At 41.5% G+C, this 18,534-nt stretch overlaps 1 protein-coding gene across 6 annotated transcripts in view; it reads right to left on the reverse strand.

Annotated features, from left to right (window-relative positions):
- The window catches only part of UBAP1 (ubiquitin associated protein 1), a 33,653-nt gene extending 16,066 nt beyond the window's left edge, over positions 1-17,587 (reverse strand). For 2 of the 6 annotated variants that reach the window (XM_062512771.1, XM_062512766.1), the window contains exons 1-3: positions 17,479-17,512; positions 17,030-17,264; positions 250-290 (exon numbers count right to left, since the gene is read on the reverse strand). In XM_062512771.1, coding sequence (XP_062368755.1) covers positions 250-283 — 34 coding nt within the window. In that variant the 5' untranslated portion in view covers positions 284-290; positions 17,030-17,264; positions 17,479-17,512. The other 4 variants (XM_062512767.1, XM_062512768.1, XM_062512770.1 and 1 more) reach the window with 4 other exon arrangements.
- Between the last annotated feature and the right edge of the window lie 947 nt (positions 17,588-18,534).

Consider the following 18,534-nt stretch of genomic DNA (forward strand, 5'->3'; position numbering starts at 1 on the left):
TGTGTTATTCTGCCATGAAGGAACAGGGAACAGCCAGGGACCGATTTTCAGTTTAATCAGAGAACAGGCAAACACAGCATCAGCAAGCAACTATGCAAGAGGGAAGTCAAGGCACACCATTCCTAACAAAAAAAACTACTCAGAGGCTAATCAGATTAGTCTCTATGGACAGTCTAGGCTAGGACATTAGTCAGCAGCGATAGTAGGATTCATCCTGTTGAAAAGACAAGGATACCAAATTTCACTTACCATGGGAGTCGGATCCCAACTTCTTAGAAGCCATTTAGAACCTGAAAAACATTTCAGAACAGCTTGAACAACTTTGTATATGTAGCACAAAGTGCACCCATGCAGATCCAGACTCCTATCTCTAGGTTATGGAACACATGGCAGACACCTCATGTGCCTGCTCCCAAGACAGATAAACAAACATATTTTTTAGCCTTGAAAACAATTGAATAGACCAATAACTTAGCCCAGGGTCTGCCAACTGAAATAGCAAAATAAAGGGAAAAAAAAAAAGCCCCAACCAAAAAAACAAAATAGTGAACAGCAAAGACACAACCAGGGTGATCAAGAAGACAGTTACAGATCACAGCACTCAGAGGCCACTCTGTCCCAGCCTCATGAAACACACCCTGCCTCCCTTGGCATTAAGAATAGTTCTTCCTACTAAAATACCACACTGATCGTCTTCTGTTTAATCCCTGCTGCTCTAAAAAAAACGGATACTACCTTACTGGGTACACAGCCAGTTAGCCAGCATGGCACTCACCTAGACACACTGGGCAATGCCTAAAACAGGTATAAAATAAATGGCACCATGAGGAAGGTATGTTGGACACATAGAAGAAACCAATGAGAACAGGCCCCATCCACTACCCAAAACACTTGGCAACAACTTCTAAAATTCGGATGTGAATCCTACATGGCCAAGATGTTAAACACAGACGTGCCTAGCCAGTTTTTAATAGAGAGTAAGTCTGCCTTGCGAAAAGAGTTGTTAAAGATAGAATTAGCTGTCAGCTAAAACTCTGCTCCAGGATGCTTATGGTATACTCAATAACATGGGTTTTTTGATAGATTAGAAGTACATCACAAGGTCTATCTCAGGACACCACAGCATAATTCCTAGAGTAACTGAATTTATTTGTAAGTGCTCCTTGTAACATTATGCATGACAGAAATTCAGTTGCCCTTTGTCTCTGAAATTCTCTGGCTCACAGACTGAAATGCCCAACAGTTGTTCTTCAAAACCATGGAGGCCTCTGGTACATGCCCACAGGCAGCAGAGCACAACATGGGGCAGATCTAGCATTCATAGCCACCATTCCCCAGTCAAGGATTCCTGGGCTCACTGTTCCCATTGCAGATTCCAACTCAAACGTTACATATTAAAGGAAGGTGAGGATTACACAGCTCAGCTATTTCCTCCCTGCTGCTGCTGACAGGACCGGGGACAAGAAGAGCCAGTTTCAAGTACTCCAGGAGAGTCCCTTTTGCAGCACAAAGATCCCTTTCAACATTATGTTGAAATCAACAGGTGAACCAGCCCTGGCTAACAGGAATCCTACACAAAGCTAAAGCTGTACGAAGATCACCCATGTGCAACCAGACTTTGTGAAACACAGTGGGCAGATGCTGGGCCATGGGGAAGTGAGTCATGCTGGCCAAGTCCAGGTGCATGCTGCACATAAAAACTGTGTGTCATCCTGCTCAGTGTTTGTCAGGTTCTTTTCAGAACTCAGCAACCTCTCTCAGTAGTGTTATCATGTCTGAAACTATTCCACTAAGCCAGAAACTGGTTCTGGCACCTTGTTCTCAGAAACAAACAAAACATTAAGGCCTCAAAGATGGAAAGAAAAGGAGGTGAAACAGTGCTGAGCCTGCCATCCAAGGAAGGATGCCAAGGGCAAAGCCACCTGACTACCCAGCAGAGTTGCATGTCAACCACTGGAGCTGAACTAGCCTTACAGTCCCAGAGCCCAGACCACAGACAACAGCACATGAAACAGCTGCACTCTGCGACCCAGGCTTCACTGCCAGACAAGCTGCTGTGTTGGTAAGAGCAGCAAGTAAGCCATCAACTGGATTTATTTTTAGTGAAAAAGCCACGTGACACATAAAATCATCCAGCCTTCACATCCTCACCACCTGTCTCTGAAGACAATGTCGCACTGTGTGCAAGTACTGCCCACTCTTCACTGAACTTGGGACAAAGCCTCTACACACTTATTTTAATTTCTCAAAGTTCTTTTTTCTAGTTACTACCTCAGGCTGAAAAGCAACTCCCTTTTTAGAGGATTTCAAAAACTTCTGATTAAAGAAAGTAGCCTCCTGACTTTACCAATTTAAATTGATAAGGGGGTTTGCACAAGGCAGCACCAGTTACTACAGATTACTGCTCCATGGACATGAGTGGCAATGCATATAAACCCCAACAAACCCAAACTGCCCATCCAGCTTCCAAAGAGTTTTGCAGTAGCCTATCACTCTGGAGCCACATAAAGTCTCAGTGTCATCCCACATAAGAGATTTGCATCTTGCTTTTGCTGCCAGTCCTGTAGTAAAATCCTAATGTTGACGTGGTGTCTGCATTAACTTCAAGATGCAGTGGAAAAATAATTCCTCTGTCATAGACAACACTTTAATTAACCACAGAACTAGCTAAGGCACATCAGCAGCAAGCTAGTCATGAACTGAATCCTTTCCAGAGGCAGTCAGTTTAGATTCATGTAGCATTTGAGTTGATACCACACAGGTCTTTCTGATGCGCTGTGAGTGTGCACTTATTAAGACACCATTACTTCAGAAGGCACTTGTCAGCAAACAAAACTAAGCACTACACACAGTAACACAAGAACAGGCTGTCAGACACATTTTATCAGCCCCTTCTCAAAGAAGGTTTAATTAAAATAGTGTCTTAAGACTAATCAGATTTGACAGGCTAGTCAGGGACCACTTCTACAGGCGTATAGCTGTTGCTCCGTTGTCCTGGCTGGGAAAAAAGTATTTGCATCCAGTTAGATGGTTACTCATGTTGTTACTGTGATTCTGAATATTATTAGAACATTAATTACACCATGCAGTAAAGGTTTGCTTATTTTTCTTATCACTCATTTTGAAATTTAATTTGAAATCTGGACTGCTTCCAAAGCTTTATTCCAAATCAGATGATGGATAAGTGCAGCCCTACCACTGTTCCCTTTGATCTCCAGACTCCAGAACAAGATGCTGAAGGGCACTGGTAATAACAGCATAAGGTGGCATGGATTTTGGAATGATACTTTAACTGCACATTGTAAATTGACAGAGGACAAAAACACTTTTTCAACACTCTTCTTGCTCTAGAGGTACCAGTTAGTTGCACAGTATCACAGGGTGCTCTTACAGCCATCTACAACCTCTCTTCTATAAATGTAAACCTCCTTAGCCTCACTCCCTTGCTCCTGATTCTGGCCAACTGTCCATGGAGAAGATCACAGCTGCAAGTACCTAAAAATTATAAGGAACTGAAGCACCCTGATGTGAGCTCTTCTCTACCCACCTGTATAATTTTTTACATAGTTACACTGAAGCAGCAGGTCAGCATTGTTAAACCAGCCAGTCAGAAGAACACAGCACAGCAAGAGCCCAGGATGAGGGCAGAGGATGTCAGAGCTATCATGACAGAAGGGGAGGGGGAAACAGGGAAACAACCACAACAACAAAAAACAACACAAAGATGCAGAAATAGAAGTGGCAAGGAAAAACGGATGACAGCAACAACTGGCACAGAGAGGTGATGAGCTGGAATGGCTTGAAAAGACAGAGGTGACCAAGGCAATTCACTGGGCACATCATCACTTAAACCTGAATGACATTTAGTTGTGCTGCCAGACAAGGAGAACACAGAAAAGCATGACTTGGTGCAAGAAGGCAATGCCAAAGGGAGAGTCTCATCAACAGAAGAGAACAAAACAATTATTACAAAGAGTGACTCATTACGAGCTTCTGGGAAGTTAGGGTGTTTTTTTGCTATAATTTCAACATTTCTTCTACTTTCCCTTGAGTTTGTATCTTCAATCCTTTTCTTCTGGAGTTGTGACTAGACAAGTTGGAAGTATCCTACCACTAATGATATCTGTAATTGTTTTATTCATGGTAACTCAAACCAATGTAACCATTTGGCAAGAAGAACTTTAGTCTTGCTGCTATATTCCTGCATTTGGGGTGCAAACATATCTAGATTCCAAACCATGTGAATTCTCTGATGTAATTTCCACCTAAAATTCAGATAAATGAAAAATTAATAACTTATGGGTGAAAGGAAACCAAAATGCCTCAAGTTACCAACCACAATCAAACCAGTACATCTATGATTTTCAGAGAATGAGACCTGATCTTGAAACTTCCATCTTATTTGTTAATACACACTGTGTAGTCTACACACTAAGGATGCACCATTCAGTCTGAAAACTACAAAAACAAAAGGCTGAAAAAAATAAAAAGAACTTTCCTGCCTATATTATATTAATGAACTGATTTTTACAGTAAAGAAAAAGGTAAAAATCACTTCGATTCAAGTGATTTATTTCTAACAGTCACAGGTGTCCAAAATTTAGATAGCATTTTCAGTTTTCACTATACCTACTTGTTCCAGTGCAAGTGAAGGGCTATAATGAACATCAGGTCTCAGAACATATAATCAAACAGCAAAAATAGAAGTCAACAATGCCTGTTGCTAAGGCAAAACAAAAGTTAAGTTTCTCATATCAAAGATTCCTGTCTATGTAAACGTTCAACCACTAGTACACAGCTCAGATCTCTTACGACTTCTCAGCAAAAAGCTGGTAAGTTCACTACAGTACAAAATAAATTCCACCCTTTTACTGCAGTTTCCCGATAGATGACATCACCCAAAAACCTGCAGCAATTTCTTCTATTTTGTACCTCTAAGAGTTCTGCAGACAAGAGCATGTGGAGGTACTCCCCTCACAATAAAGCAATGATGTTGAGCCACTGCTAACAGCTCTCTGTACAAAGCTGTAAAATCACACGACATATTGCAATTACATACCTACAACAATCACTCCCTCTACCACCACCCCAAAAAAAACCCAAATCAACCAAAACAGTAATTAAAAAAACAAACCAAAAACCAAAGCCAAGAAACCCCAAGACCTCCAAACCAAAATCTCACAAAGGAAACAACAACAACAAAAAAAATCTTTCACTGGCCCTAACAGAAAAGCAGAAAAGTAAGTTCTAACTTTATTGATAAAGTTAATGAAATAAAGTTAATAAATATCTAACTTTATCTAAAACTTTATCTATAGTAATTCCTCTTAAATGCTATCTCAATCCAGGAGATAAAGTAAACTAAATTTTAAGACTGACAAAAACAAATCAAACACTCCTTGAAGCTAACAATCTTATTAAGTTGCTATCCAAATTTCAAGCAACAACAGTTTAAACAAATCAAATTATATCTTCATCTTACTGGAGACAAAGACAAGTGGTCATCATCCTACAAGTAACCAGAGTAGGGCCTACACTGACAAGAGGGGACTTGAGGGAGGGAAGTGTGAGGTAACCCTGCTGCATACATATCCCATGGATTAACAATCCATGCAGCTGTGAGGAGAGACCTAAATCTGAAGAACAGCCTACATCAAACTAATGCATTTTGTTATTACTAGTGCAATGACTGAAGAGCAGAGCGACAGGAACAAACAAAATAGTACTTTCTAAAGCACTTTTCAAATTCATGAGTAGGAAGTAAAGGGAGAAAAGACCCTGAAGAATACAACTGTGTGCAGATCACATTTCTGGATTACAAGACGACACAGGTGATGGTCACAACATCCATTATGGAGTTCATCATGCAGATGTTCCATTGCATCTTCCTAGCAGTGACAAACATCATGAGACATTGATTCATCAAATAGTGCCATTGCTTAAGGTGACATAGCAAGCAATCAGCCTTTTGGTCCAGGGTCTCTCTGTTGGAGGCTTCTACATGCTCCCAGAGAGCCGTGACATCTCTCTGTCATTCTACAGGGATTCATGGCACTGGCATCAGACACCTGCATTTCCAGACATCTGCATGTCATGTCCCACTTTGCTCATCAAAGACAAATTAAAGACTTGTTACAAGCACATACAGTTTGGCCGGTTAAGGATTTAAGGTTCATAACTGATATCAGACAGCTCCACTCCTCTTTTAAGATCCTGAATACATGTTTGAAACATAAGGCAAATTGCCATACATTTCACCCAGAAATCATGGACAACCGTACACTGGCTTTGGAAATGAAGCACACTAGTACACCAATTTTTAGTTACTTTGTGACTTATCAGCCACACAGGTTTCCAACATAGTTGAAGATTTTACACCACACAAACATCTAGAAATACAAGTTTCACAGGCAGGAGCACAAGGAAACAGGAAAGTACTTACAGGCAGCCTGTGGTCAAAGCAGATCAGGGCAAACTTTGTCTTTGGCCAGACAATGACATGCCAAACAATAGCATGGAAGATGCGCCTACTCTAAATTCACATTTAATTGTGGCAGCAAAATGGGTGACCATTTAATAAGGACTCTTTCCAGAAAACTTAGTCCTGTCATAAGAGAAAGCCATCTGTAACAAACATCTAAGGCTGGACTGATTTTCAGACTCTGGAAACTTGGGCATAGTACAGATTCTCTTCATCCAAGAGCAGATGTAGATTTCAGAGTGCAGTTTAGTGGTCTTTACTCAAGTTATTTAAAGATCATGTAAACGAAACAGCTGAGAGAACCGAGATGTGTTTTTTTTACTTTTTATAAACTTCAAGGTCAGCCTCATTAATCTACAAACTACAATACCACCACCACCAAAAAAAAAAGGTACTTCTTCCAAAGGGATAACTTCCCCTCCTTGAAGCACAATAGAAGAAAGACAGAAGTTTTAGAGATAAAAATACAAATGTGTCATGCAATTCCTACATTCAAAGAAAAAAGTGAAAAAGATGACCCAGGACCCATACCAGCAATGAGGGCTGTAATAATCTCAATGCAGTAATGAAACAAGCCCCAAATTTGATGAGCAGAGTAACTGTTTTTAACTGCTGTTTTCCTATATCTAAAGTTAGGATAACAAATACCTGCCAGTTTTGAGTTTGAAACTGCCAGATGGCAGGCATCTGGTAACTATCAACAAATGTAGCTACTTCAGCTTAATTACTGTAAGATTTCATACTACTTCAAGAGAGTAAATTTTTTCCAAGCAATCTTAGCATTAGCCAGAGCCAGGCATGGGCATTAACTTTCCTCGTTAACCACAGCACTTTAGAAGAAAGCTAATATTTTAACACAACCCTTCTTGAGTTAGAGAGACTGCTAACTGCTAGTTTCAACAACTAAATAGCCAACTTACTCTTTTCTTCTGGTAAAAAGATGCATGAAAAAGCAGTGGAATATCCTGCACATTTAGAATGCATGCCTGCAACCCAGACTATTAAACTAATTAAAATGCTGCTCTATTTGTTGAAGTGGTACTTCAATATGTAACAAGCTGATTCTGAAGTATTTGAGTATTATTAATACTTCAGACTTGTCCCATTTATGCATGAGAGCTAGACAGACACTCTCAAAATGCTGCCAGCACAACAGAGTAAAACAGCTTTTCATCTACTAACTACAACATACTCTTTTTCATTCAAAAAGCATTTTCAAGTTTTTTGTTCTTATACTCTTCAACCAAGAGAGGCAACAGGTAGCTGACCTGGTATTGCTTAGAAGCAAGTTCAACTCCATTGATCATACCAGGACCTACTCCCAATACCAACACAAAAACTCCAACTATTTTGGTACATCAAGCAATTTGCATTCATTAATTTTCAATGTTCGTTTAAATACATTACAATTAAATTACTATGTAAAAATTCCATTCCAAAGAAAGCCACAAGGCTGTCACCTTTTCCCTGTTAAAACTCAGACGAGAAATTGTAAAACTGCTTGATAATTACGGTTTTGGTTATAAGTTTGGTGAAATATTGACACTTGTGGAATTACTTTAATGAAGTAGACAAAAAAAAAAAAAAGGCCTGACAAGAAATCAAGTTAGCAAATCTGTCAAGAAATCCAGTTAGCCAAAGCTTTTAAATGGAAAAATAAAATCTGCCAGCAGGTCAGACATCACTTGCAATTCCATGTATTGGATCTCAGTCAAAATATGCACCTCCTGCACTGTACAAGAATAATGAGAAGTATTATACTACTACAGATGCATCAATTTTTCCTTTTGTACTTGGGTCACATGCACTACCCACTCTTACCACACATTTAATATTTTCCCAGCAAAATATAGCGTGATATTGATAGAAAAAATAGCCTGTTACATTAACTATTCCACCTCCAAACAACCCTGCCTGCCCTTCAGCAAACAGGCTGAAACATTGATATTTAGCATGGGAGCCACTGTTTCAGACCCTGATTGCACACTCAGCCCCAGGAGTTTCAATACACATCAGGGCAACAACAGCCTCCTCCCATTCCTGAAAGGATCTCCCCCATCATGTGGTTAAAACTGTTAAACTATTTCTGCCATCTGATGTTCCTATTTCCCACTAATACATCTTGTTTCTCTCAACTAAAAGAGCCACATCCTAAGAATATAAATTCCCTGCAAACTCACTTGATTCAATCATGGAATGTTTTGGGTTGGAAGGAACCTTCGAAGATCATCCAGTCCACACACAGGGAAGGGTATCTTTCTTTCCATCAGGTTGCTCAAAGCCCCATCCAACCAGTCCTGGAACACCTCCCAGGGATGAGTTATCCACAGCTTCCCAGGCAACCTGTTAAGTTTCTCACCACATTCACTTCTTTCTTATGTTCAATCTCAATCTTCTCTCTTTTCAGTTTCATCTTTCAGAGTTGCCATTTTCCAGGAAAAACCTCAATTAATAAATTATTCTTTGTCCAAATACACATTGGAAGGCAAAGTCCTAAACACTCCATACTCCTGAAGCAACTAAGAGCTGGTCACAGGACACCTGGAAAAGTGCGGTCTCCAAAACATTATTTTGTAAAGTGACAACATCAGCTCATTGCATCTTAAATCTCACTCATTTTCAAAACATACCTCATAAGGTTTGATTTGCTTTTGGCTCAACAGGGTTAATGTGAGAAACTTGAACTGCATCCTAGGTGCCATGGGTGCAACATTCTTTACAAGCTTATAAGACTTTTTCTGGGGTTTATGCATTTCTCCAACACATCAACATGTCACTGGAACAGTCTCAGCTTTCAATGCGAACTCATTTTGTCCTTAATTCATGTGTCATTCCTGTTTAGCCAACAGGCATCTGTCTTCATCTAACCCATTTTATCAAGACTGAAACAAGAAAATAAACATAGACAGAAATACACATCTGAAAAAATGCCAGGTTTTGCTGCACTGAAGGATGAAACTACAAGACCAGGAAGAAAACACCCTTATCACTGTTCATGACCATTTACTTCAGCTGCTACCATATGTTTACTGAGCTGCAGCCTCATCAGGGATATTCAAAAATTTAAAAAAATGTATCAAGCAAGTGAAAAGATGGTCTCAATGCAGTAATGCCTAAAAATCAATCTCATTTCATCTCCAGCATATTATCAGTCAATTCTGCTTTCAAGTCTTCCCACTCAGTCCAAACAGGACTGAATGACTGTATTAAAAAGATGAGCTAGATGGGAAATAACTACAGGTAGAAAATTCCAAATCAAATTTCTCCACCACAAGTCATGTTTTAAAGTGAAAAAAATGTCATTGTTTTAATTAACAAGGAAGTGGTGCATAACAGAGCATTAAGAGCAGGAAACTGATTTAAAATGAATAGTAACTTCTTAATTATTTCTTGCAATGGCTTGTAAACTTTAGAAGAGGCTGGAACTGATATAAAGATGATGTTCTGCCCTTTAAAAACACATAGTAACAGAAGCATCATTACCAGCTATAAAAAAAAAACCCAAAAAACCAAAACCAACCTCCATATATGAAAACAGCAGCAGACACCTGAACAGCTCAGCAAACTGGTGGTACCCACACTGAATATACTCCTGAAATAGTTAATTTGGAACACAGGAAGCTAAGTTGCCTTGAATAAGCTTGTCTAGCGTAAAAAATAAAAATTTACCTCTGAGCAGTGAAGTAAAACTGAGATTGTCCTCAGCTATAAGTGGGTCTATTACAAAACAAGAGCATGATAAGTAAATGAGCTGCTTGCTGTGTTTTATATTAGAAAACTTCATGGGCCCACACTACCTGAAGGCAGCATACTCTCCCCTGAGCAGAAACATCTTCCTTGCAATCTCTTAATTTTGTAGTTCTCAAATAGCAAATGCCCCTCTATTAGGAGATGCTTAAATGGAAATATGGTTCAGCCTGTAATACAACTATAAATTGAAAAAATCAGGAATGGAAGCCACAAGCAAGAGGGAAAAATCAAAGAGACTGTACATCCGTTAAACAAGGTTTACTCTGTGTGCAACTGCTACAGCTGAGGTTACTAGCAGTGAAGATACACAAACATGTAAACAATCCTCACCCTCCAAGAAGGAAAGCAGAGCAACTACTCAGTCCCTGAGATGTACTTCTCAAAGATGCTCCAGCTGCTATACTCACCTTCACATACTGCTTCAAAAAGCCTTTCTATACCACAGGTGCAATTCGTTCCTCCCACATAAACACTACTTGGTAGATCCATAAGCACCATAAAATAAAATTCCTCACCCACATACTTTAATTCCTACTGTATCAATTTAAAATGAGCTTTAAGATTCAAATTTCTTCACTTAAAACAAACTGTCAGGGTGTGCTTTCCCTCTGTGTAAGACAACGGGTCTGCCACCTCCTCCAGCACTGCAACCCTGCTTGCAGTTAATATTCAGGCAGGTGAGTTTAAGGAATAGTATCAAAGTCAGCACTTACAGAGTGAATTTTCAATCACAAATGCAGAGAGCAAAATCCACAGACTTGCAAGGCAGTAGGAGACATACACACACATAAAATTACAAGCCTCCCAACAGTAAGGGCATATGGATACGGAACTTTCAGTGCTCAAGTGGAGTGGAAAAGAGAAAAGAAACCAAAGACGCAGAAAGACACTGCTTCCAGATGAAATCTAGATACCTACAGCATATTTATAATGCCAGGAATTAAATGCTTCTCATTCATTCTATTTCCCCTGAGGGGAAAGTAGTTTTGCAGAAATTCCCTTATACTGTTAGCACTGCATAACTCTTATGAGACTCCGGAATACTTGTCAAGGCATTTAACCAGCAGTGAAACTGTTCCTGTATTGCAGGTACGAGAAATAAGGCACAAAGCTGAAGGGCTTGCCCACAGTCATCTAACTCAGTCAGCAGCTGAGAGTCAGAACACAATTTGCTTCCCAAATTCCAAACGCACAGACACCCCGGGAATCTCACTGCAGTCTCCGAAGTTTGGAACAGTATCTACTCCCTAACAAATTACTCCCAGTCAGTCTTTCTCATCTCTCTATAAAAGCCCCAAGGATGCACTTCAGATTTGAATATGGAATTTGGTGTAGTCCAAACTTTAAGTTTCCACTTCCAATTAATTTAAGTCTGTATTTTTGTATATATACTATATATCCTGTCTGAATTAGCAGTATTAACTTTTCCCCTGCACATCAGCAAGGTCTTCAGCAGCTAGAGTAATGAATGCAAGCCCCAGAACACTTAAAGCAATGAATAACTAAACAGAAGTGGCTCATTTTATGTGCAAAAAAACTTTCAGAGATGAATTAGCTTAATTTTCTCAGGACATTTTGACAGATCTGACTCAGCTTCAGCACTCTAGCCTTACTTTATCTTATAACTAGACCTGACTAGGTTGCTGGATGAAATTGCACTGTGACCACACAAGAGACAACCCATAGCTTCTCCCCTCCAAACATTTAATGCTGGCAAGAAGATAGAACTGCTGACAGCACAGAGATCTCTCTTAGTGGACCATCATAGTAACCATGACACAGCAGCGAGATCTTTCTTCTTAAGAAGCAAAGTGGTGACACTGTGGGCTGACCATGCCTCCTCTGAGCTATCAGATTTTATCCTGCCACCTGAGAATCAGTCCCAGCCTGCCCCTCTCATAACCCATATGTCTGATTCAATCCATCTTACTTTAGGAAATTAATTCAGTGCTGCCTAACAACAGAACATGAGTACCACATTTAGATTACTGCAGGAACATCAAATTACAGGAGAAATTTGCCTTGAGTGAAGATTGCCATAAAATGGATACACAGCTTCTCTCCCAACATGAAGGGAAAGTGAGAAATCCTTTCCATTCCTTGGTAGAACCAATTTATCCAGAGTACAGCCAGATCCCCTGCACTAAACAAGGTTACATTTCAAGTGTTCATCTCCAATATCGTAACACATACAGAACGTTCCCAGAGACAGGGAGACCTTCAAAACTGTACAATAACTGTACATCAAGTATGGGAGCTCAGTAGGAACAGAGTGACATTACTGCATCACAAAAACAATCATCACAGTCATTTTGCCAACAGAGTTTCCAGAGTCCACCTCCAGCTTCAGAAGCAGATCAGACCACCTCACCCTTCTAGCCAAAAATCAATTTCTTCACCTTTCTTCATTTATCTTTCATCTTATAACACAATTGTGGATTCTATAAGCTGCATTTATTAAAGCTTTTCCAGTTGAACACTTTCATATAGATGAGATTACAGACCATAACCATACCATAGTATTACTTTTATATTCATACTTGAATTTATTAGCTCTCCCTTTGCATTCAAATTCAGAAATATTCAACAGTGTTAATTAAAAGCAGCAAGCCTTTTACTGTGTTTTCTTTGATTCTCTTTGCAAAAGAGACATTACTAAGCACTTACTCCCAGATAAGTAAACACAAAACATGTATTAGGCTCCCTCCCACAAGCAAGAATGAAGCCTTTAACTACAGGTACTTTTTTTTTTTTTGCCCTCTCTTATCAATAAAGAATATAAGGGTACTTTCTGGAAACAGTGCTTTTGTACATTGTTACAAACACAGCAAGTAAAATGAAACTCAATAATCCTCCACCTGTTTCCTACCAAGACCTCAAACAAACGGCTTGTGGTGACATAATACTTAATTAAAAGATTAAGAACACATTCTTTTCTTGGAAGCTATGCAGCATAAAGCTTTTCTGCCCCTTTTCATCAAACACAGTTTTATTCCAGATGATTAATGGTGATTTTATTCAAGAGTCCCTTCCCTGCCATGTGTGCCTCCTATATTTCTACGTGGAATTATTACACACTACCATGCAAGGACACCATATGATGGTATTAGTCATTAGGGTGGAACCCAGTGTGGCTTTGCTGTATCACAAAAGGAAACACTTGAAGTTTTAACAAGTACTTTGGAGAGTGTTAATAAACCAGGAATCTAGTTTTATTTTAGCACTCGGAACTGATGAGGTGCACTAAATTGAACACACAAGCACCTTCCTGTGTCTAAATTAGGCACAGGGCTAAAACTTGACACAGCACAAGGAGTAACAGGCAACCTTTGTAACACACCCTCTCAAAACCATGGAATCAATCTCATCAATCATTTCAGTCATTACTTCCTCTGCTGCTAGCCTAGAGATGACGGTGCAAGCACAGACGTATACGTAAGAAGGGCTTAAAATCTTTCACATAAGCTAGTAGATACCAAAAATGCTGAGCCTCAGTAACGCAGACCAGACAAGAACTCATAACTCTTTACTACTACTTTCCACAATAACAACTATCAACAGCTAAATACATTAATTGTACTTGTATGCAGATCATCCTTCAGATTAAGAAGTAACCACATTTTGGATAGGACTCACCCTCTTCTGATTTAAAATGCTACTCTCACGTAAAGAGTTTCTGACACAAAATGCAGCTGAGATAATTCAAGCTGAGTCAGTTACAAACAGTAATGCTACTAATGCAACATGGCATTTTTAACCAATCTGCTTTCCTTCTAGAAGGGAAAATCTAAACCTAAACTAGAGCAATGATATTGTGTTTTCCTTTTAATATAATGCTGTGTTACAAGTACATTGCAAACTTAAGGGATTCTGGAAAGACCTTGTAGCTTTCAAAAATTAAGAAAATGCAAACCAAATCGAGTTTGGGCATACAGTATGTCCTTTAAAAGCTTCTCATCCACAGAAAAGACAGCATTTCTTAATACAAGAAAAAAGCCTTTGCATGCAGGGATTTGGAATAAATCTGATGACTTGAGAGAGGGAAAGCCCCCAGTGCTCAGGTTCTGATGAAGACCTCAGCACAAGACAACACAGACGGCAAGAGGTCATTAGGGACACAGAACATGAGCTTATTCAAACCAAGTCAGAGGGTCAAAGCATTAAGCAATGCACTTGCATACCAGAGAAGATTACCTACCTAAGTAGTTAACACACAACAACTGTGAGTTCAGGCTTGTATGGATCAACTGCACTAATCCCAAGGGTCGATTGCAGAGTGGTATTTGCTGCAAGATCAATAGCCTTGCCTTCCCAGCAGCGTAAGCACACACAGTGCAAGGATTGGAGAAACCAAACTTTGATGCATCCTAGAAGACCTACTTTTTCAAACAAGAAGCTATTTATAAATCATAAACAACCCTTCTTTGCCTTTCCTTAAAAGAACTGTTTTCACAAACTGCTTCAGAGCTTTCCCACTATGGCTCCACTAGATCTTCCCTACACTGACGTTGATCTGAATTGCACTAATCAATTTTAAATAGATAATCATGCCTTTAGGTAGAGATCCTTGTAAAATGACAGCTGAAACCCTGGAATTCATGATTGAAGAGACAAGGAGTGATTATACTAGAAACAAAATATGAGAGAAGGTTGGACAGAAGTTCTACGTAATAAGGAAGACTAAATTTCTCACAGACCAATTTATCAAAATATTCAACCCAGTATCAACCGTAAAACACGGAAACAGACTGCTGTTAAAAACTCACAATACAGAGACTGGATATGGACAATTATCAATTAACTAAATTGGACAATGACATTATCAATCTCTAGAGTTTGTGAAATCAACAGGAAACCATAAGATTACACAAATTAAAAAGAAGGATGAGTAAGGTGACACCCTCTGTGTCATTATAGCACTTCTGCTACCATCACCAGGCAAAACAGCTCTGGTGGTCATAGTGTGACAGATGAGGCTGGATTGGTCCAGAAACCTGACTCCATTCTGTCAGTTACAGGCTTTTGTCTCAAGGATAACAAAACATCATGTGAATAATGGAGATGGAGCTCTTCCACATGTTTTTGATGATTTTTCACCATTACAATTTTTCTATCCATCAACATAAACTATACAGTAAATCTCCCAGCTGACCAGTATACTCTTTGAATATTCTGAAAATTTAAGTTCTCGTCATTAAAGAAAAACTAACACTTATTGATTCACATATCTTAGAGTTTCTTGGTTTTCCCTCTGAAGTTTCACATCCCTCTGTTCCAGCTCACACTTGAATAGCATTTTAGTAGCAGCAACATCTTCCCTGACTCCTTTGTTCCATAGGACATGCACAGGAGAAAAAAAAAAAAAAAAAGGAGATTTCAAATATGCAGGCCAAGTACACGCGGTGAGGCAAGGAAATGACCATCACTTTCAGTCTTCTTTCTGAGACTAAACCCACAAATTTGCAAAAGCTGTTTAAAAATTACATACTTTCTTGTCTTCCTCCCTTTAGATTTTTGCCTAAAAGGTTTAAGCCACCCAGTGGCAACAGTAACCTTAAGAACCCCTGGCACTTCTGAATTGCAGCTCTGTGTGTACTGGAAACTGAAGTCATTGTGAGCAGCAGTTCTGTGTGGTGCTGCAACCCAACATCACCCTATACATGCCTCAAAACACTCCTCGTGCTGCTGCCACAGGGAGCACCTCAGCCCACCCTAATGCCTGTGGCTGCTGCACAGCTACACAGATTTGCCCTATGGAGAAAAGGGAAGGAGGCCTCAACAGGTTTTTCCCCAGTCTTGCCTGAAAAATGCCAGGAAACCAGCCTGTTGCAGGAGTGCCTACAAAGAAGCAGAAAGTTTTCTGCTCCAGGGCTGATAAGGGAAGGTGAGGAAGAGGTCTGGCTAACTGTAGCACCTCCCCTTTTTCCTGAACACCCTGGATCACAGCTGGAGTAGGAGTAAGATCCCCTTGGCCAAGCTCCCACAAAAGCCTCTTAGTCCCTTAACAGGCTGTGGGACGCAGCAAGCCTTCCATCAGCAGCACAGCCACTGAAGCACAACCCAATTGCCCCTTGGTATGGCAACACTGCCCAGCAAGAACACAGACCTCAAAGTGCTTAAATCCAACATGAATACATTTTACTGGGTCCTGGATGGCAGCTATATTAGTTCCACAGCCAAGTGCCAGAGTCCACCTACTTATCTCTAAAGAGACAACATCAGTGTTGTAACATTTCTGTATGACTAGGGTTTTTTCACTTGTTCAGAATTTTTAATGTCGTAGGGAATAGAAACAGTCGATAAGGTGGCTACTCATTTCCATCTACTGTAATTTCTTTCACTAATTAAAAAAAATAAAAGAAAACCTAACCTTCCCTTTAGTAGGAAAATTTTTGAGCTATCAAAACATGGGAAGACAACCTTCAAATTATATTAATATAAATAAATAAATGCACTAAGTGTCTTACTTTTAGTAAGCACTGAGCTAAAGGGAACACAAAGCATTATCAGGAAGTTAGAAACAGCTACATGGAAGTATTCTTACACCAATTTATACATCCATGGGATGTTTGCTTCTCAAACTCTGAGAAAGATGTAGTCAAAAAGCAAAATAAGCATAAAAAGAGAATTGTAGGGCTACAATCCATGTAATAAAGATGACTGGATCTTTAGTCTACAAGAAGATGAAGCCAAAGAATGAATACTCCATGATTTAGCAGAACTCCAAAGTCACAAGTAGCATAGGGAAGATAAACACCGTGATTTGCACAGCACAAGAGGCAGAAATTAACAAGTTACCTGAAGGCACACTCGACACACACCACACCCCCAAAGAAAATCGGATGTTTGTTTTGGTTCTTCACGGATTTAGTTACTGAGAGGAAGCACTTCCGAACATCACGGACACCAACAGCTTACTCGGATTTCAAGAACCACTGAGCAAACTCATCAAGGGCAAACTCATCAGGGCTTGCTAGGCAGAAAAACACTCCTTTGACTCCGGCGGTCCCGGAAACTGCTGGAAAGCAGGAACCTGTGGGACAGGAGCGTCACTCAGCCTTGCTCCGCGAGTCCAGCCCAGGGCCGAGTGCCGGCACCTCACTGCTGCTCTACCGAGCGGGAGCGGAGAGTCCCGGTCCTCAGAGAAGAAGAAGGGGCGCGGTCTGTGCCCAACTGCCCCCGCCCCGTACCTACGGCCCCCGCGGTCCCCGCCCGTACCTGCGGGGAACCCAGCCCCGCTGCCTCACCCAGTACCTTCGGCCCCCGGCCCCGCTGTCGCACTGTCCCACGGTCACCAACCGCCGTCCCTACGGGCCCCGCTCGGCGCCGCCGGACCCGGGCGACGCCATCTTGTCTGGGCCCCGCCGGCGGGATGGCGTCACGCCGTGACGTCACCGGTGACCGACGGGCCAATCGGGAGCTGCGGATGCTGACGTTGCCGGGGTGTGGGCGGGGCGAAGGCGGAGTCACGCGTCTTCCCTGGGGGCGGGGCGGGGCCAGGGTGTGTCCGTGCGCCGTTCGTGTCCGTGCGTCTTTAGTGTCTGTGCTCCTGTTCCTGTCGCTGTCGCCTGCTTTTGTCAGCCGCTGACCCTGCCCCTGTCCCATCCCTACCTCTGTTCCATCCCATTATCAGCCGCTGTCCGTGTTGCAACCCCAACCCTGGCCGTGTTCCATCGCTGTCCCAACCCTCGTCCCCGTCTCTGCCCTTGTCCCTGCCCGTGCCTGCTCCGTCCCCGCGCTGTCCTGTTCCCTCCCTGCCCTTGTCGCTGCTCCTGCTCCTGCTCCTGTCCTTGCCCGATCTCTGCCCTTATCCCTGCCCCTGCCCCTATTCCATTCCCTATTCTATCTCTGTCCCTGCCCCGTCCCTATCCCTGCCCCTATCCCATTCCCTGTGCTATCTCTGTCCCTGCCCTTACCCCTATCCCATTCCCTGTGCCGTCTCTATCCCTGCCCGGTCTCTGTCACTGTCACTTTATGTGCTCCACTCCCTGCTTCTGTCCCTGTTCCCGGGGATCTGTCCCGAGCTTCTGCCCTGCCCTGCAGTCCCTCCAGCCCCTCCTGCCCCTCTCTCAGCTGTGCATCTTGCCAGGACTCCCCAAGGGGCTGAATAAAGGTGGTGAGTGGGAGATGGAGAGGCCATTTCATCCCTCACCCTTCAGCCCTTCCCTCAGCATCCATGGCCACGTCACCCTCCTGAGGGGCTCGGGGGACATTCCCACTGGGTTTTCAGCCTTTCGGAGCCTTGCTCCGAAATTCAGGGATTTTGTCCAAAATGAGCATGGTAATTTTATATGTGACGGAGG

Source organism: Cinclus cinclus, chromosome Z, assembly GCF_963662255.1.
Source record: "Cinclus cinclus chromosome Z, bCinCin1.1, whole genome shotgun sequence".
NCBI classification, from domain to species: Eukaryota; Metazoa; Chordata; class Aves; order Passeriformes; family Cinclidae; genus Cinclus; species Cinclus cinclus.